The sequence below is a fragment of the Oncorhynchus nerka genome, linkage group LG1 (assembly GCF_034236695.1).
Source record: "Oncorhynchus nerka isolate Pitt River linkage group LG1, Oner_Uvic_2.0, whole genome shotgun sequence".
In the NCBI taxonomy this organism is placed as follows: domain Eukaryota; kingdom Metazoa; phylum Chordata; class Actinopteri; order Salmoniformes; family Salmonidae; genus Oncorhynchus; species Oncorhynchus nerka.
The window spans coordinates 54761635-54784134 of NC_088396.1; the positions used below are offsets into that span (position 1 = coordinate 54761635).

General features: G+C 43.1%; 1 protein-coding gene across 1 annotated transcript in view; it reads left to right on the forward strand.

The window, feature by feature from the left end:
* LOC115124509 (neuropilin-2-like) overlaps nt 1-22500 on the forward strand; it is a 155791-nt gene that overhangs the window by 98841 nt on the left and 34450 nt on the right. Inside the window, exons 4-6 of the mRNA XM_065018326.1 lie at nt 8768-8995; nt 16832-16987; nt 18961-19130. Coding sequence (XP_064874398.1) covers nt 8768-8995; nt 16832-16987; nt 18961-19130 — 554 coding nt within the window. The remainder of the gene's footprint in view (nt 1-8767; nt 8996-16831; nt 16988-18960; nt 19131-22500) is intronic.

Genomic DNA, 22500 nt, shown 5'->3' on the forward strand with positions numbered 1-22500 from the left:
GAAAATTACAGGCCTCTCTCATCTTTTTAAGTGGGAGAACTTGCACAATTGGTGGCTGACTAAATACTTTTTTTTCACCACTGTATATATATATATATAATTGTACTTGTGTACTTTAAACCATTTGTACATCGTTACAACACTGTATATATATATATATATATATATATATACGTAATATGACATTTGTAATGTGTTTATTGTTTTGAAACTTCTGTTTGTATAATGTTTACTGTTAATATTTATTGTTTATTTCACTTTTGTATATTATCTACCTCACTTGCTTTGGCAATGTTAACACATGTTTCCCATGCCAATAAAGCCCTTGAATTGAATTGAATTGGGACACATACATATGCTCTTGCCTGAGGACCAGTATCATGTTCTAGACATGCTTGTTGATATGCGAAATAACGACCAATCTCTGATGATTATTTGAGTTTTGAGGGTATGTTGGGGCAGAGAGAGATAAAACAGAGGAGGGGGGCTGTTGTTGACAGGCTCAAGGGAAGGTGGTCAGGGAGGAGAGGAGAGGAGGAAGGCCAGAAATATCAGTGGATCAAAGAACAAACAGAGAGTCATCTGTAGCTCTTAACTCTATTTATATACTACCTCACCAGCTGTGACCCTGCAGGGTTCACACACACACACACACACACACACACACCACGGCTGGTACTAGCTACACGTCTCTCACAGGACCGAACGAGGAGGACGAAGCTGGAGCTGTGACATCATATTACCCTCTCATCTTGCAACGACTCAAAAGTCCCCCTCCCCCCACACACACACGCAAACATTTATGAGCAGAGCTTGTAAGGTGTTTCGTTCCTCCTTAGCAGAGGTCTGACAACAAGAACGCACAAACATAGAGGGTTGTTTCTGTAAGAGTCTCAGTTAGTGCTGGTGGGATGGTGAGACAGACAAGCCCAGACCTGTCTAACCCAGAGGTCTCACTCACAGAGCTGAGAGGCATGGGCCACTCCCCAGAGCCCACCACACGTGCCTACCTGACATATTGCCTGTCAGTAGGGGGTTGGAGGGGGAATGAGACAGGGTGGAGGAGAAGGAGACAGGGTGGGGGAGAAGGGTGGGGGAGACAGGGTGGGGGAGAAGGAGACAGGGTGGGGGAGAAGGAGACAGGGTGGGGGAGAAGGAGACAGGGTAGAGGAGAAGGAGACAGGGTGGGGGAGAAGGAGACAGAGTGAGGGGGACAGGGTTGGGGGAGGAAGGAGACAGGGTGGGGGTGAGGAAGGAGACAGGGTGGGGGTGAGGAAGGAGACAGGGTGGGGGGGAGGAAGGAGACATGGTGGGGGTGAGGAAGGAGACTCTCTTTCTATCTCTCTCTCTCTCCCTCTGTCTCTCTCTCTCTCTCTCTCAATTCAATTCAATTCAAGGGCTTTATTAGCATGGGAAACATGTGTTAACATTGCCAAAGCAAGTGAGGTAGATAATATATAAAGTGAAATAAACAATAAAATTAACAGTAAACATTACACATACAGAAGTTTCAAAACAATAAAGACATTACAAATGTCATATTATATATATATACAGTGTATTAACAATGTACAAATGGTTAAAGGACACAAGATAAAATAAATAAGCATAAATATGGGTTGTATTTACAATGGTGTGTGTTCTTCACTGGTTGCCCTTTTCTCGTGGCAACAGGTCACACATCTTGCTGCTGTGATGGCACACTGTGGAATTTCACCCAGTAGATATGGGAGTTTATCAAAATTGGATTTGTTTTCGAATTCTTTGTGGATCTGTGTAATCTGGGGGAAATATGTCTCTCTAATTTGGTCATACATTGGGCAGGAGGTTAGGAAGTGCAGCTCAGTTTCCACCTCATTTTGTGGGCAGTGAGCACATAGCCTGTCTTCTCCTGAGAGTCATGTCTGCCTACAGCGGCCTTTCTCAATAGCAAGGCTATGCTCTCTGAGTCTGTACATAGTCAAAGCTTTCCTTAAGTTTGGGTCAGTCACAGTGGTCAGGTGTTCTGTCACTGTGTACTCTCTGTTTAGGGCCAAATAGCATTCTAGTTTGCTCTGTTTTTTTGTTAACTCTTTCCAATGTGTCAAGTAATTATCTTTTTGTTTTCTCATGATTTGGTTGGGTCTAATTGTGTTGCTGTCCTGGGGGGTGTGCTTGTGAACAGAGCCCCAGGACCAGCTTGCTTAGGGGACTCTTCTCCAGGTTCATCTCTCTGTAGGGTGTGTTTGTGAACAGAGCCCCAGGACCAGCTTGCTTAGGGTACTCTTCTCCAGGTTCATCTCTCTGTAGGGTGTGTTTGTGAACAGAGCCCCAGGACCAGCTTGCTTAGGGTACTCTTCTCCAGGTTCATCTCTCTGTAGGGTGTGTTTGTGTACAGAGCCCCAGGACCAGCTTGCAGGTTCATCTCTTAGGGTGTGTTTGGTACTCTTCTCCAGGTTCATCTCTCTGTAGGGTGTGTTTGTGACCCAGGACAACAGAGCCCCAGGGTGTGTTTGTGAACAGAGCCCCAGGACCAGCTTGCTTAGGGTACTCTTCTCCAGGTTCATCTCTCTACAGGCGATGGCTTTTTTCCTTTTAGGTGGTTGTGGAAGGGTGTGTTTGTAACAGTCCTCAGGACCATTAGGTATTTTGTCTTACTGAGATTTACTGTCAGGGCCCAGGTCTGACAGAATCAGAGCCCCAGGAAGATCTAGGTGCTGCTGTAGGCCCTCCTTGGTTGTTTGTGACAGAGCACCAGATCATCAGCAAACTTAGACATTTGACTTCCAGGTTCATCTCTAGTAGGGTGAGGCCGGGTGCTGCAGACATTTCTCGTGCCCGCGCCAATTTGTTGATTGATATGTTGAAGAGGGTGGGGCTTAACCTGCATCCCTGTCTCACCCCATGGCCCTGTGGAAAGAAATGTGTGTGTTTTGCCTATTTTAACCACACACTTGTTGTTTGTGTACATGGATTTTATAATGTTGTATGTTTTACCCCCAACATCACTTTCCATGAATTTGTTTTGCAGACCATCATGCCAAATTGAGTCGAAGGCCTTTTTGAAATCAACAAAACATGAGAAGACTTTGCCTTTGTTTTGGTTTGTTTGGTTGTCAGTTAGGGTGTGCAGGGTGAATACGTGGTCTGTCATAATTTGGTAAAAAGCCAATTTGACATTTGTCTGCTGTTAATAATAATGCAGAACCTTTTCCCAAGGTTGCTGTTAACGCATTTCTCACGGTAGTTATTGGGGTCAAATTTGTCTCCACTTTTGTGGATTGGGGTGATCAGTCCTCGGTTCCAAATATTGGGGAAGATGCCAGAGCTAAGGATGATGTTAAAGAGTTTTAGTATAGCCAATTGGAATTTGTTGTCTGTATATTTGATCATTTCTTTGAGGATACCATCAACACCACAGGCCTTTTTGGGTTGGAGGGTTTGTATTTTGTCCTGTAGCTCATTCAAGGTGATTGGATCTCTCTCTCTCTCTCTCTCTCTCTCTCTCCCTCTCTGTCTCTCTCTCTCTCTCTCTCTCTCTCTCTCTCTCTCTCTCTCTCTCTCTCTCTCTCTCTCTAGGGTCTCTCTCTCTCAGAGCCTCTCCCTCTCTCTCTCAGGTTCATCTCTCTGTCTAGGGTGTGTCTCTGTACTCCTCAGGACCAGCTCTCTACTCTCTCTCTGGGTCTGTTTTGTGTACTCCCCAGGACCTCTTCTCTCTCTCAGGTTCATCTCTCTGTAGGGTGTGTTTGTGGAACTCCCAGGATCAGCTCTCTTAGGGTCTCTTCTCTGTCATCTCTGTAGGGTGTCTGTCTCCCCAGGACCAGCTTCTTGTCTCTCTCTCCAGGTTCATCTCTCTGTAGGGTGTGTTTGTGAACAGAGCTCCAGGACCAGCTTCTTAGGTCTTTCTCTCCAGGTTCATCTCTCTAGGGTGTGTTTGTGTCTCTCTCAGAGCCCCAGGACCTCTCTCTCTAGGTACTCTTCCCAGGTTCATCTCTCTGTAGGGTGTGTTTGTGTACCAGAGCCCCAGGACCAGCTCTAGGGTACTCTCTCTCAGGTTCATCTCTGTAGGGTGTGTCTGTAGACAGAGCCCCAGGACCTGTGTGTGTGGGTGTGTTTGTCTTAGGTACTCCCTCTCTCTCCAGGTTCATCTCTCTGTAGGGTGTGTCTGTGTCTGTCTCTTAGGGGACTCTTCTCCAGGTTCATCTCTCTGTGTGTTTGTGAACAGAGCCCTCCCTCTCTCTCTGGTCTCTCTCTCTCTCTCTCTGTCTCTGTGTCTGTCCTCTCTCTCCCTCTCAGTCTCTGTCTCTGTCTCTGTCTCTCTCTCCCTCTCTGTCTCTGTCTCTCTCTCTCCCTCTCTGTCTCTGTCTCTGTCTCTCTCTCTCTCTGTTTCCCCTAAACAGTCTAAATAAATTGTAATAAACAGATGATCACAAAAAACACAATACAAAAGATGTCCGTCTGCCTGTTGCATGTTGTCTAATGAATAGACTGTGTCCTCAGGGACTGCAGCATCTCTCCTGTCGGTGTTTAGTACTGAGCAGACAAGCTGGTGGCCTGAGGGGATTCTCTGGTAGCTCATCCATTGATCTGATCCCGCTCTTGTGTCTCTTTCTCTGTGACGTAGACTTTAGGACCAAAGGCTGTGTTGTCTAGTTAACTGTACTAATGACCACCGGGTTAAAGGGACCCATAGGACCAACACCTACAGGGTATCTCTGAGTGAACTAAACAGACTGACAACACACTGGTGAATATAGCTATTAGTGTCTCTGCTGTAATTCATCTAAACCTCTCTTTACAACATGTAGGTTGAAGGAAAGAGACACAGACACAGAGACAGAGATGGAGAGAGAGACAGAGATGGAGAGAGAGACAGAGACAGAGACAGAGACACAGACACAGAGACAGAGACAGAGATGGAGAGAGAGACAGAGATGGAGAGAGAGACAGAGACAGAGATGGAGAGAGAGGACAGACACAGAGACAGAGATGGAGAGAGAGACAGAGATGGAGAGAGAGACAGACACAGAGACAGAGACAGAGACAGAGATGGAGAGAGAGGACAGACACAGAGACAGAGCTGGAGAGAGAGACAGAGATGGAGAGAGAGACAGACACAGAGACAGAGATGGAGAGAGAGACAGACACAGAGACAGAGATGGAGAGAGAGGACAGACACAGAGACAGAGATGGAGAGAGAGACAGAGACAGAGACAGAGACAGAGAGGGAGAGAGAGACAGAGACAGAGACAGAGACAGAGACAGAGAGGGAGAGAGAGAGACAGAGACAGAGAGGGAGAGAGAGACAGAGACAGAGACAGAGATGGAGAGAGAGACAGACACAGAGACAGAGACAGAGACAGAGATGGAGAGAGAGACAGACACAGAGACAGACACAGAGATGGAGACAGAGGACAGACACAGAGACACAGACACAGAGACAGAGATGGAGATAGAGACAGACACAGAGACAGAGATGGAGAGAGAGACAGACACAGAGACAGAGATGGAGAGAGAGGACAGACACAGAGACAGAGATGGAGACAGAGATGTAGAGAGAGACAGACACAGAGACAGAGATGGAGAGAGAGACAGAGACAGAGATGGAGAGAGAGGACAGACACAGAGACAGAGAAAGAGAAAGAGACTGATTTATTGACTGATTGACTGAGAGGGAGAGAGAGGACAGACACAGAGACAGAGATGGAGATAGAGACAGACACAGAGACAGAGATGGAGAGAGAGGACAGACACAGAGACAGAGATGGAGAGAGAGGACAGACACAGAGACAGAGATGGAGATAGAGACAGACACAGAGACAGAGATGGAGAGAGAGGACAGACACAGAGACAGAGATGGAGAGAGAGGACAGACACAGAGACAGAGATGGAGAGAGAGACAGACACAGAGACTGAGAGGGAGAGAGAGGACAGACACAGAGACAGAGATGGAGAGAGGACAGACACAGAGACAGAGATGGAGATAGAGACAGACACAGAGACAGAGATGGAGAGAGAGGACAGACACAGAGACAGAGATGGAGAGAGAGGACAGACACAGAGACAGAGATGGAGAGAGAGACAGAGAAAGAGAAAGAGACTGATTGACTGACTGACTGACTGATTGACTCACTGATTGACTGAGAGGGAGAGAGAGGACAGACACAGAGACAGAGATGGAGATAGAGACAGAGAAAGAGACAGAGATGGAGAGAGAGGACAGACACAGAGACAGAGATGGAGAGAGAGGACAGACACAGAGACAGAGAGGGAGAGAGAGGACAGACACTGAGACAGAGATGGAGAGAGAGGACAGACACAGAGACAGAGATGGAGAGAGAGGACAGACACAGAGACAGAGAGGGAGAGAGAGGACAGACACAGAGACAGAGATGGAGAGAGAGGACAGACACAGAGACAGAGAGGGAGAGAGAGGACAGACACAGAGACAGAGAAAGAGAGAGAGACAGACACAGAGACAGAGATGGAGAGAGAGACAGAGATGGAGAGAGAGACAGACACAGAGACAGAGATGGAGAGAGAGAGACAGAGGTGGAGAGAGAGACAGACACAGAGACAGAGATCCTCTCTCTGACTGATTGACTGACTGTCTGACTGATTGACTGACTGACTGACTGATTGACTGATTGAGGGACTGAGGACAGACACAGAGACAGAGATGGAGAGAGAGGACAGACACAGAGACAGAGATGGAGAGAGGACAGACACAGAGACAGAGATGGAGAGAGAGAGAGAGAAAGCCTGAGAGACTGATTGACTGACTGACTGACTGATTGTCTCACTGATTGACTGAGAGGGAGAGAGAGGACAGACACAGAGACAGAGATGGAGATAGAGACAGAGAAAGAGACAGAGATGGAGAGAGAGGACAGACACAGAGACAGAGATGGTTGAGGAGGACAGACACAGAGACAGAGATGGAGAGAGGACAGACACTGAGACAGAGATGAGAGAGAGGACAGACACAGAGACAGAGATGGAGAGAGAGGACAGACACAGAGACAGAGAGGGAGAGAGAGGACAGACACAGAGACAGAGATGGAGAGAGAGGACAGACACAGAGACAGAGAGAGAGAGAGAGGACAGACACAGAGACAGAGAAAGAGAGAGAGACAGACACAGAGACAGAGATGGAGAGAGAGACAGAGATGGAGAGAGAGACAGACACAGAGACAGAGATGGAGAGAGAGACTGATTGACTGACTGACTGACTGATTGACTGACTGACTGACTGATTGACTGAGAGGGAGAGAGAGGACAGACACAGAGACAGAGATGGAGAGAGAGGACAGACACAGAGACAGAGATGGAGAGAGAGGACAGACACAGAGACAGAGATGGAGAGAGAGACAGAGAAAGAGAAAGAGACTGATTTATTGACTGACTGACTGATTGACTCACTGATTGACTGAGAGGGAGAGAGAGGACAGAGAGAGAGAGAGAGAAATAGAGAGAGAGACTGATTGACTGACTGACTGACTGATCGACTGACTGACTGACTGACTGACTGATCGACTGACTGACTGACTGACCGATTGTCTGACTGATTGTCTGTCTAACTGACTGACTGACTGTCTGACTGACTGACTGATTGATTGACTGACTGACTGATTGACTGATTGACTGACTGACTGACTGACTGATTGTCTGACTGACTGACTGATTGTCTGTCTAACTGACTGACTGATTGTCTGACTGACTGACTGACTGACTGATTGACTGACTGACTGACTGTCTGACTGATTGACTGACTGACTGACTGATTGTCTGACTGACTCTGACTGATTGACTGACTGTCTGACTGACTGACTGACTGATTGTCTGACTGACTGACTGACTGACTGATTGACTGACTGATTGACTGACTGTCTGACTGATTGACTGACTGACTGACTGTCTGACTGATTGACTGATTGTCTGACTGATTGACTGACTGTCTGACTGATTGACTGATTGACTGACTGTCTGACTGATTGACTGATTGTCTGACTGATTGACTGATTGTCTGACTGACTGACTGACTGACTGATTGTCTGACTGATTGACTGACTGTCTGACTGATTGACTGACTGATTGACTGATTGACTGATTGTCTGACTGACTGACTGACTGATTGTCTGACTGACTGATTGTCTGACTGACTGACTGATTGTCTGACTGACTGACTGATTGACTGATTGTCTGACTGACTGACTGACTGATTGTCTGACTGACTGACTGACTGACTGACTGTCTGACTGATTGACTGACTGTCTGACTGATTGTCTGACTGATTGACTGATTGACTGATTGTCTGACTGATTGTCTGACTGATTGACTGATTGACTGATTGTCTGACTGACTGACTGACTGATTGTCTGACTGACTGATTGTCTGACTGACTGACTGATTGACTGATTGTCTGACTGATTGACTGATTGTCTGACTGATTGACTGATTGTCTGACTGACTGACTGACTGACTGACTGTCTGACTGATTGACTGACTGTCTGACTGATTGTCTGACTGACTGACTGATTGACTGATTGTCTGACTGACTGACTGACTGATTGTCTGACTGACTGACTGACTGACTGTCTGACTGATTGACTGACTGTCTGACTGATTGTCTGACTGATTGACTGATTGACTGATTGTCTGACTGACTGACTGACTGATTGTCTGACTGACTGATTGTCTGACTGACTGTTTGACTGACTGACTGATTGTCTGACTGACTGACTGATTGATCCATTATTGAATCTCCTGTGTTATTTGTGTGTTTCAGGTTCAGACTGCTCCCGTAACTTCACCAGTCAGAACGGGATCATTGAGTCTCCGGGGTTCCCTGATAAATACCCTCATAACCTGGAGTGTTCCTTTATAATCATCGTGCCCCCGGCCATGGACGTGGCCCTGACATTCCTGACCTTTGATCTGGAGAACGACCCCCTCCCCGGGGGAGAGGGAGACTGCAAGTACGACTGGTTGGAGGTCTGGGACGGTCTACCACAGGGTGAGTCTTAAAGACACACAAAATACACTACACACACACACACACATACACAAGTATTCTGCACACAACATACAGTACTATTTCTTCAAGGCCAGCCCCTGGCAGCTACTCTAGTCAGCCCCTGGCAGCTCCTCTAGTGAGCCCCTAGCAGAGCCTGCTTCTTTCTAGGTAGAGGGTAGTCTTGAAATGGTAATGTCCCTCTAGTATTGATATGGTAATGTCCGGTGTATTGATATGGTAATGTCCCTCTAGTATTGATACGGTAATGTCCCTCTAGTATTGATATGGTAATGCCCCCCTAGTATTGATAAGGTAATGTCCCTCTAGTATTGATATGGTAATGCCCCCTAGTATTGATATGGTAATGTCCCTCTAGTATTGATATGGTAATGCCCCCTAGTATTGATATGGTAATGTCCCTCTAGTATTGATATGGTAATGCCCCCCTAATATTGATAAGGTAATGTCCCTCTAGTATTGATATGGTAATGTCCCTCTAGTATTCATATGGTAATGTCCCTCTAGTATTCATATAGTAATGTCCTGTGTATTGATATGGTAATGTCCCTCTAGTATTGATATGGTAATGTCCCTCTAGTATTGATATGGTAATGTCCTGTGTATTGATATGGTAATGTCCCTCTAGTATTGATATGGTAATGTCCCTCTAGTATTGATAAGGTAATGTCCCTCTAGTATTGATATGGTAATGTCCCTCTAGTATTGATAAGGTAATGTCCCGCTAGTATTGATAAGGCAATGTCCCTCTAGTATTGATAAGGTAATGTCCACCTAGTATTGATATGATAATGTCCCTCTAGTATTGATATGGTAATGTCCCTCTAGTATTGATAAGGTAATGTCCCTCTATTATTGATATGGTAATGTCCAGGGTATTGATATGGTAATGTCCCTCTAGTATTGATATGGTAATGTACGGTGTATTGATATGGTAATGTCCCTCTAGTATTGATAAGGTAATGTCCCTCTAGTATTGATATGGTAATGTCCGGTGTATTGATATGGTAATGGTATGTGTATTGATATGGTAATGTCCCTCTAGTATTGATATGGTAATGTCCCTCTAGTATTGATATGGTAATGTCCTGGGTATTGATATGGTAATGTCCCTCTAGTATTGATATGGTAATGTCCCTCTAGTATTGATATGGTAATGTCCCTCTAGTATTGATATGGTAATGTCATGTGTATTGATACGGTAATGTCCCTCTAGTATTGGTATGGTAATGTCCCTCTAGTATTGGTATGGTAATGTCCCTCTAGTATTGATATGGTAATGTACTGTGTATTGATATGGTAATGTCCCTCTAGTATTGGTATGGTAATGTCCTGTGTATTGATATGGTAATGTCCTGTGTATTGATATGGTAATGTCCCTCTAGTATTGATATGGTAATGTCCCTCTAGTATTGATAAGGTAATGCCCCTCTAGTCTTTATATGATAATGTCCCTCTAGCATTGATCTGGTAATGTCATGTGTATCGACATGGTAATGAACCTCTAGTATTGATAAGGTAATGTCCCTCTAGTATTGATATGGTAATGTCCCTAAAGTATTGATATGGTAATGTCCCTCTAGTATTGATATGATAATGTCCCTCTAGTATTGATATGATAATGTCCCTCTAGTATTGATATGATAATGTCCCTCTAGTCTTGATACGGTAATGTCCCTCTAGTATTGGTATGGTAATGTCCCTCTAGTATTGGTATGGTAATGTCCCTCTAGTATTGATATGGTAATGTACTGTGTATTGATATGGTAATGTCCCTCTAGTATTGGTATGGTAATGTCCTGTGTATTGATATGGTAATGTCCTGTGTATTGATATGGTAATGTCCCTCTAGTATTGATATGGTAATGTCCCTCTAGTATTGATAAGGTAATGCCCCTCTAGTCTTTATATGATAATGTCCCTCTAGCATTGATCTGGTAATGTCATGTGTATCGACATGGTAATGAACCTCTAGTATTGATAAGGTAATGTCCCTCTAGTATTGATATGGTAATGTCCCTAAAGTATTGATATGGTAATGTCCCTCTAGTATTGATATGATAATGTCCCTCTAGTATTGATATGATAATGTCCCTCTAGTATTGATATGATAATGTCCCTCTAGTCTTGATATGGTAATGTCCCTCTAGTATTGATATGGTAATGTCATGTGTATCGACATGGTAATGTCCCTCTAGTATTGGTATGGTAATGTCCTGTGTATTGATATGGTAATGCCCTGTGTATTGATACGGTAATGTCCCTCTAGTATTGGTATGGTAATGTACCTCTAGTATTGATATGGTAATGTCCCTCTAGTATTGGTATGGTAATGTCCCTCTAGTATTGATATGATAATGTCTCTCTAGTATTGACATGGTAATGTCCCTCTAGTATTGATATGGTAATGTCCCTCTAGTATTGATATGGTAATGTCCTGTGTATTGATATGGTAATGTCATGTGTATCGACATGGTAATGTCCCTCTAGTATTGGTATGGTAATGTCCCTCTAGTATTGATAAGGTAATGTCCCTCTAGTATTGATATGGTAATGTCCTGTGTATTGATATGGTAATGTACTGTGTATTGATGTGGTAATGTACTGTGTATTGATATGGTAATGTCCTGTGTATTGATATGGTAATGTACTGTGTATTGATATGGTAATGTGCCACTCGTATTGATATGGTAATGTACCTCTAGTATTGGTATGGTAATGTCCTGTGTATTGATATGGTAATGTGCCACTAGTATTGATAAGGTAATGTCCCTCTAGTATTGATATGGTAATGTCCGGTGTATTGATATGGTAATGGTATGTGTATTGATATGGTAATGTCCCTCTAGTATTGATATGGTAATGTCCCTCTAGTATTGATATGGTAATGTCCTGGGTATTGATATGGTAATGTCCCTCTAGTATTGATATGGTAATGTCCCTCTAGTATTGATATGGTAATGTCATGTGTATTGATACGGTAATGTCCCTCTAGTATTGGTATGGTAATGTCCCTCTAGTATTGGTATGGTAATGTCCCTCTAGTATTGATATGGTAATGTACTGTGTATTGATATGGTAATGTCCCTCTAGTATTGGTATGGTAATGTCCTGTGTATTGATATGGTAATGTCCTGTGTATTGATATGGTAATGTCCTGTGTATTGATATGGTAATGTCCTGTGTATTGATATGGTAATGTCCCTCTAGTATTGATAAGGTAATGCCCCTCTAGTCTTTATATGATAATGTCCCTCTAGCATTGATCTGGTAATGTCATGTGTATCGACATGGTAATGTACCTCTAGTATTGATAAGGTAATGTCCCTCTAGTATTGATATGGTAATGTCCCTCTAGTATTGATATGATAATGTCCCTCTAGTATTGATATGATAATGTCCCTCTAGTATTGATATGATAATGTCCCTCTAGTCTTGATATGGTAATGTCCCTCTAGTATTGATATGGTAATGTCATGTGTATCTATATGGTAATGTCCTGTGTATTGATACGGTAATGTCCCTCTAGTATTGGTATGGTAATGTACCTCTAGTATTGATAAGGTAATGTCCTGTGTATTGATATGGTAATGTCATGTGTATCGACATGGTAATGTCCCTCTAGTATTGATATGGTAATGTCCCTCTAGTATTGGTATGGTAATGTCCCTCTAGTATTGATATGATAATGTCTCTCTAGTATTGACATGGTAATGTCCCTCTAGTATTGATATGGTAATGTCCCTCTAGTATTGATATGGTAATGTCCTGTGTATTGATATGGTAATGTCATGTGTATCGACATGGTAATGTCCCTCTAGTATTGGTATGGTAATGTCCCTCTAGTATTGATAAGGTAATGTCCCTCTAGTATTGATATGGTAATGTCCTGTGTATTGATATGGTAATGTCATGTGTATTGATATGGTAATGTACTGTGTATTGATGTGGTAATGTACTGTGTATTGATATGGTAATGTCATGTGTATTGATATGGTAATGTACTGTGTATTGATATGGTAATGTCCTGTGTATTGATGTGGTAATGTACTGTGTATTGATATGGTAATGTACTGTGTATTGATATGGTAATGTGCCACTAGTATTGATATGGTAATGTACCTCTAGTATTGGTATGGTAATGTCCTGTGTATTGATATGGTAATGTCCTGTGTATTGATGTGGTAATGTCCCTCTAGTATTGATAAGGTAATGTACCTCTAGTATTGATATGGTAATGTCCTGTGTATTGGTATGGTAATGTCCCTCTAGTATTGGTATGGTAATGTCCATCTAGTATTGATAAGGTAATGTCCCTCTAGTATTGATATGGTAATGTCATGTGTATTGGTATGGTAATGTCCCTCTAGTATTGATATGGTAATGTCCTGTGTATTGATATGGTAATGTCATGTGTATTGATATGGTAATGTACTGTGTATTGATATGGTAATGTACTGTGTATTGATGTGGTAATGTACTGTGTATTGATATGGTAATGTACTGTGTATTGATATGGTAATGTCCTGTGTATTGATATGGTAATGTCACGTGTATTGATATGGTAATGTAATGTGTATTGATATGGTAATGTCCTGTGTATTGATATGGTGATGTATGGTGTATTGATATGGTAATGTCATGTGTATTGATATGGTAATGTACTGTGTATTGATATGGTAATGTCATGTGTATTGATATGGTAATGTCCTGTGTATTGATGTGGTAATGTCCCTCTAGTATTGGTATGGTAATGTCCCTCTAGTATTGATATGGTAATGTCCTGTGTATTGATATGGTAATGTATGGTGCATTGATATGGTAATGTCCTGTGTATTGATATGGTAATGTACTGTGTATTGATATGGTAATGTCCTGTGTATTGATATGGTAATGTCCGGTGTATTGATATGGTAATGTATGGTGTATTGATATGGTAATGTCCTGTGTATTGATATGGTAATGTATGGTGTATTGATATGGTAATGTGCCACTAGTATTGATATGGTAATGTACCTCTAGTATTGGTATGGTAATGTCCTGTGTATTGATATGGTAATGTGCCACTAGTATTGATATGGTAATGTCCCTCTAGTATTGGTATGGTAATGTGCTGTGTATTGATATGGTAATGCCCTGTGTATTGATATGGTAATGTTCAGTTCAGCCCTATCAACAAATAATTATTTCTCCTATTTGCTCAAGAGGCCTATTTCATATGTCCAACCACTCCAAAAACAAGGAAAAATCTATATTTCTGATCGATTGCTTTTCCTCGTTTACCTTGTCTTCCGTACCTGGGAGTCAGAGAGAGAACGAGAGAGTGAGAAAGTGAGAGAAAGAAAGAAAGAAAGAGAGAGCTACAAGATGAATGTATTAGTCCCAGAAACCCGGGCTCATAGGCCTTCTTTACCGCCCTCCCGCACCCCACCTCCCGCTCCCTTATGCCCTTCCGCACCCCCTACCCTCTCCCACCCCCTACCCTCTCCCACCCCCTACCCTTTCTCCCACCCCCTACCCTCTCCCACCCCCTACCCTTTCTCCCACCCCCTACCCTCCCGCACCCCCTACCCTCTCCCACCCCTACCCTCTCCCACCCCCTACCCTTTCTCCCACCCCCTACCCTCTCCCACCCCCTACCCTCCCCACCCCTACCTCTCTCCCACCCCCTACCCTCTCCCACCCCCTACCCTCTCCACCCCACCCTCCCGCACTCCCCCCTCTACCCCCTACCCTCTCCCACCCCCTACCCTTTCTCCCACCCCTCTCCCACCCCTACCCTCCCCCCTACCCCTCCCACCCCCTACCCTCTCCCACCTCGTACTCTCTCCCACCCCCTACCCTCCCGCACCCCCTACCCTCTCCCACCACTACCCATCCCACCCCCTACCCTCTCCCAGCCCCTACCCTCTCCCACCCCTACCCTCCCGCACCCCCCTACCCTCTCCCACCCCCTACCCTCTCCCACCTCGTACTCTCTCCCACCCCCTACCCTCCCGCACCCCCTACCCTCTCCCACCCACTACCCATCCCACCCCCTACCCTCTCCCACCCCTACCCTCTCCCACCCCCTACCCTTTCTCCCACCCCCTACCCTCTCCCACCCCCTACCCTTTCTCCCACCCCTACCCTCCCGCACCCCCTACCCTCTCCCACCCCCTACCCTCTCCCACCCCTACCCTTTCTCCCACCCCCTACCCTCTCCCACCCCCTACCCTCCCGCACCCCCTACCCTCTCCCACCCCCTACCCTCTCCCACCTCGTACTCTCTCCCACCCCCTACCCTCCCGCACCCCCTACCCTCTCCCACCCCTACCCTCTCCCACCCCCCCTACCCTTTCTCCCACCCCCTACCCTCTCCCACCCCCTACCCTCCCGCACCCCTACCCTCTCCCACCCCCTACCCTCTCCCACCTCGTACTCTCTCCCACCCCCTACCCTCCCGCACCCCCTACCCTCTCCCACCCACTACCCATCCCACCCCCTACCCTCTCCCAGCCCCTACCCTCTCCCACCCCTACCCTCCCGCACCCCCTACCCTCTCCCACCCCCTACCCTCTCCCACCTCGTACTCTCTCCCACCCCTACCCTCCCGCACCCCCTACCCTCTCCCACCCACTACCCATCCCACCCCCTACCCTCTCCCAGCCCCTACCCTCACGCAACCCCTACCCTCTCCTCACTCCCTACCCTCTCCCACCCCTACCCTCTCCCACCCCCCTACCCTCTCCCACCCCCTACCCTCTCCCCACCCCTACCCTCTCCCACCCCCTACCCTAGGCCTTCTTACCGCCCTCCCGCACCCTACCTCCCGCTCCCTTATGCCCTCCCGCACCCCCTACCCTCTCCCACCTCGTACTTTCATTATGCTATGTTATGTTATGTTATGCTATGTTATGTTATGATATGTTATGCTATGTTATGCTATGTTATGTTATGCTTTGTTATGTTATGTTATGCTATGTTATGCTATGTTATGTTATGCTATGTTATGTTATGTTATGCTTTGTTATGTTATGCTATGTTATGCTATGTTATGTTATGCTATGTTATGTTATGTTGTGCTATGTTATGTTCTGCTATGTTATGTTATGCTATGTTATGTTATGTTATGTTATGCTATGTTATGATATAATATGTTATGCTATGCTATGCTATGTTATGTTATGCTATGTTATGTTGCATTACGTTACGTTATATTATCTTATATTAGGCTATATTACGTTATGTAATGCTATGCTATGCTATATTACGCTATGTAATGCTATGCTATATTACGTTATGTAATGCTATGCTATGCTATGTTATGTTCTGCTATGTTATGTTATGCTATGTTATGCTATGTTATGATATGTTATGCTATGTTATGCTATGTTATGTTATGCTTTGTTATGTTATGTTATGCTATGTTATGCTATGTTATGTTATGCTATGTTATGTTATGTTATGCTTTGTTATGTTATGTTATGCTATGTTATGCTATGTTATGTTATGCTATGTTATGTTATGTTGTGCTATGTTATGTTCTGCTATGTTATGTTATGCTATGTTATGTTATGTTATGTTATGCTATGTTATGATATAATATGTTATGCTATGCTATGCTATGTTATGTTATGCTATGTTATGTTGCATTACGTTACGTTATATTATCTTATATTAGGCTATATTACGTTATGTAATGCTATGCTATGCTATATTACGTTATGTAATGCTATGCTATGCTATGCTATGTTATGTTATGTAATGCTATGCTATGTTACGTCACAAAATGTCATGTTCCTAATGGTGGTCTCCGGTTTGTGTATGTGTTTGCAGTGGGTCCTCTGATAGGACGTTACTGTGGAACTAAGATCCCTCCTGAGATCACGTCGTCTACAGGTATCCTGTCTCTGTCCTTCCACACGGACATGGCCGTGGCCAAAGATGGCTTCTCTGCTCGCTACAACATGACACACAAAGAAGTCAGCGACAGTAAGTACTGCTGTGTGTGTGTGTTTATTGATCCTTCTCTCTTCAGTTCTGTATCTGACTGTCCACCTGTCATTGATCGATTGGTTGATTGATTGGTCCACCTCTCATTGGTTGATTGATTGGTCCACCTGTCATTGATTGATTGGTTGATTGATTCGTCCACCTCTCATTGATTGATTGGTTAATTGATTGCTTGATTGATTGGGCCACCTGTCATTGATTGATTGGTTAATTGTTTGGTTCATTGATTGCTTGATTGATTGGGCCACCTGTCATAGATTGATTACTTGATTGATTGGTCCACCTCTCATTGATTGATTGGTTGATTGATTTGGCCACCTGTCACTGATTGATTGGTTGATTGATTGGTCCACCTCTCATTGATTGAGTGGTTGATTGATTGGTCCACCTCTCATTGATTGATTGGTTTATTGATTGGTTAATTTATTGCTTGATTGATTGGGCCACCTGTTATTGATTAATCCATTGCTTGATTGATTGATTGGTCCACCGCTCATTGATTGATTGATTGATTGATTGGTCCACCGCTCATTGATTGAGTGGCTGATTGATTGGTCCACCTCTCATTGATTGATTGGTTTATTGATTAGTTAATTGATTGATTGATTGGTCCACCTCTCATTGATTGATTGGTTTATTGATTAGTTAATTGATTGATTGATTGGTCCACCTCTCATTGATTGATTGGTTTATTGATTAGTTAATTGATTGATTGATTGGTCCACCTCTCATTGATTGATTGGTTTATTGATTAGTTAATTGATTGATTGATTGGTCCACCTCTCATTGATTGATTGGTTTATTGATTAGTTAATTGATTGATTGATTGGTCCACCTCTCATTGATTGATTGGTTTATTGATTAGTTAATTGATTGATTGAATGATTGGTCCACCTCTCATTGATTTATTGGTTTATTGATTAGTTAATTGATTAATTGATTGATTGGTCCACCGCTCATTGATTGATTGGTTTATTGATTAGTTAATTGATTAATTGATTGATTGGTCCACAGCTCATTGATTGATTGGTTTATTGATTAGTTAATTGATTAATTGATTGATTGGTCCACCGCTCATTGATTGATTGGTTTATTGATTAGTTAATTGATTGATTGATTGATTGGTCCACCTCTCATTGATTGATTGGTTTATTGATTAGTTAATTGATTGATTGATTGGTCCACCTCTCATTGATTGATTGGTTTATTGATTAGTTAATTGATTGATTGATTGGTCCACCTCTCATTGATTGATTGGTTTATTGATTAGTTAATTGATTGATTGATTGGTCCACCTCTCATTGATTGATTGGTTTATTGATTAGTTAATTGATTGATTGATTGGTCCACCTCTCATTGATTGATTGGTTTATTGATTAGTTAATTGATTGATTGAATGATTGGTCCACCTCTCATTGATTGATTGGTTTATTGATTAGTTAATTGATTAATTGATTGATTGGTCCACCGCTCATTGATTGATTGGTTTATTGATTAGTTAATTGATTGATTGATTGACTGGTCCACCTCTCATTGATTGATTGGTTTATTGATTAGTTAATTGATTGATTGATTGATTGGTCCACCTCTCATTGATTGATTGGTTTATTGATTAGTTAATTGATTAATTGATTGATTGGTCCACCGCTCATTGATTGATTGGTTTATTGATTAGTTAATTGATTAATTGATTGATTGGTCCACCGCTCATTGATTGATTGGTTTATTGATTAGTTAATTGATTGATTGATTGATTGGTCCACCTCTCATTGATTGATTGGTTTATTGATTAGTTAATTGATTGATTGATTGGTCCACCTCTCATTGATTGATTGGTTTATTGATTAGTTAATTGATTGATTGAATGATTGGTCCACCTCTCATTGATTGATTGGTTTATTGATTAGTTAATTGATTAATTGATTGATTGGTCCACCGCTCTCCTCCCCCAGCCTTCCATTGCAGTAACACGTTGGGTCTGGAGTCAGGGAAGATCTCTGACGACCAGATCACCGCCTCCTCTTCCTTCTATGACAACACATGGTTGCCACGGCAGGCCCGCCTTAACAACGGCAACAACGCGTGGACGCCCAACGAGGACAGCAGCAAGGAGTACATCCAGGTGAGACTCCATATTTAACAACTGTGTTAAAAGTGCCTCGTGTCTCGTCTATCACAGGTCGTGTGGACAGAAATGGAATCTCATTCTCGTTCAGTGAGTGTAGATTCAGTCCAATGGAGATCAATGACCTGTGATAGACTTTTAAAGGTAGTTATTAACCCAATGTTTGCAGAGATCAAGAGATCATGTTGGAATCACCTTTAGAAGTAACAGGTTTATCTGTTTGAATCTCGGTCTTTCGGCTGAGGACTTGAGAAACAGACAGACGTTAAGTGTCTCCATGAGTCAGAATATACATAGATAGACACAACATTAATAGTGGCTTCATACCTACAATGTGGTAAAATGTGGTACTACGAGGTATTACGTGGTACAATGTGGTACTATGTGGTACTACGAGGTATTACGTGGTACAATGTGGTACTATGTGGTATTATGTGGCATGATGTGGTACTATGTGGAACGATGTGGTACTATTTGGTGCGATGTGGTACTATGTGGTACTACGAGGTACTATGTGGTACAATGTGGTACTATGTGGTACTATGTGGTGTGATGTGGTATTGTGTGGTGCTATGTGGTATTATGTGGTACTATGTGGTATGATTTTGTACTATATGGTACTATGTGGTACCATGTGGTATGATGTGGTACTACGTGGTATTGTGTGGTACTATGTGGAATGATGTGGTACTATGTGGTACTATGTGGTATTGTGTGGTACTATGTGGTACGATGTTGTACTATGTGGTATGATGTGGTACTATGTGGTGCGATGTGGTTTGATGTGGTTTGATGTGGTTTGATGTGGTTTGATGTGGTGCGATGTGGTATGATGTGGTATGATGTGGTACTATGTGGTGCGATGTGGTTTGATGTGGTTTGATGTGGTTTGATGTGGTTTGATGTGGTGCGATGTGGTATGATGTGGTATGATGTGGTACTATGTGGTGCGATGTGGTTTGATGTGGTTTGATGTGGTTTGATGTGGTATGATGTGGTATGATGTGGTACTATGTGGTGCGATGTGGTATGATGTGGTACTATGTTGTACTATGTGGTATGATGTGGTACTGTGTGGTATTGTGTGGTACTATGTGGTTTGATGTGGTACTATGTGGTATGATGTGGTACTATGTGGTGCGATGTGGTATGATGTGGTACTATGTGGTACTATGTGCTACTGTGTGGTACTATGTGGTACTATGTGGTATGATGTGGTACTATGTGGTATGATGTGGTACTGTGTGGTACTATGTGGTATGATGTGGTACTATTTGGTATGATGTGGTATGATGTGGTACTATGTGGTATGATGTGGTACTATGTGGTGCGATGTGGTATGATGTGGTACTATGTGGTGCGATGTGGTATGATGTGGTACTATGTGCTACTGTGTGGTACTATGTGGTACTATGTGGTATGATGTGGTACTATGTGGTATGATGTGGTACTGTGTGGTACTATGTGGTTTGATGTGGTACTATGTGGTATGATGTGGTATGATGTGGTATGATGTGGTACTATGTGGTATGATTTGGTATGATGTGGTACTATGTGGTATGATGTGGTACTATGTGGTATGATGTGGTATGATGTGGTATGATGTGGTATGATGTGGTACTATGTGGTATGATGTGGTATGATGTGGTATGATGTGGTACTATGTAGTATGATGTGGTATGATGTGGTACTATGTAGTATGATGTGGTATGATGTGGTATGATGTGGTACTATGTGGTATGATGTGGTATGATGTGGTACTATGTGGTGCGATGTGGTATGATGTGGTACTATGTTGTACTATGTGGTATGATGTGGTACTGTGTGGTATTGTGTGGTACTATGTGGTTTGATGTGGTACTATGTGGTATGATGTGGTACTATGTGGTGCGATGTGGTATGATGTGGTACTATGTGGTACTATGTGCTACTGTGTGGTACTATGTGGTACTATGTGGTATGATGTGGTACTATGTGGTATGATGTGGTACTGTGTGGTACTATGTGGTATGATGTGGTACTATTTGGTATGATGTGGTATGATGTGGTATGATGTGGTACTATGTGGTGCGATGTGGTATGATGTGGTACTATGTGGTGCGATGTGGTACGATGTGGTACTATGTGGTACTATGTGCTACTGTGTGGTACTATGTGGTACTATGTGGTATGATGTGGTACTATGTGGTATGATGTGGTACTGTGTGGTACTATGTGGTTTGATGTGGTACTATGTGGTATGATGTGGTATGATGTGGTATGATGTGGTACTATGTGGTATGATTTGGTATGATGTGGTACTATGTGGTATGATGTGGTACTATGTGGTATGATGTGGTACTATGTAGTATGATGTGGTATGATGTGGTACTATGTAGTATGATGTGGTATGATGTGGTACTATGTGGTATGATGTGGTATGATGTGGTACTATGTGGTTTGATGTGGTACTATGTGGTTTGATGTGGTACTATGTGGTTTGATGTGGTACTATGTGGTTTGATGTGGTATGATATGGTAATATGTGGTACCGTCTATAGGCCATCTATAGACCATCTATAGACCATCTATCTATAGACCATCTATAGACCATCTATAGGCCATCTATAGACCATCTATCTATAGACCATCTATAGACCATGTCATGTAGAGTAGGCCAGAAGGCTAAACTGGATAACCTAACCTCTATCAAAATAAAAAGATGGCGGAGCCGCAAAAGTTCTTCTGTGCAAAGGTGGTATTTACAAGTGATTCCGGAACAAAAAACAACAGTACTGCCATCAACGTCTACCTTATGGGACATCTTAAAAACAATGCTGCCCCATCCACAGCTCAATCCAAAAATGCCCCTCTAACTGAAAGAGAGGCTCCTTTTGTAGGGCTAGCCCCTCCCCTCAGAACAATTAACCCTAATTAATTAATCAATTAACAATACAAACCTACATTTTCCATGAACTAAACATACTAAAGGATATACATTGCAACACTGTTTTAAACAATATCACAACATAACATTTACAACATTACATCACTACTGACAATATCTTTCAATATGCCCATATGCATTAATGAGCCATTTGGGACAGGCACTATAAAGCCAACCCAATTCCCTTAGCTCGGGTCCTTTTCCAGCATACCCGGAAGCTACAGAGATGGAGAGAGAGGAACAGAACAAACAAACAATGCGCTCATCCACAACATTGATAAGTATAATAATTATTGTATCTCTCAAATATGAACATTGACAAGTGTGAAATGCATGCACCAAGACAGAAGTTAATTTGTGTGTCGACCCACATTGTTAACTTATCTTATAATGGCGCAGGGAGGAGTGATGAATATGTGTGTGCGTTAAAGAACCAAATGC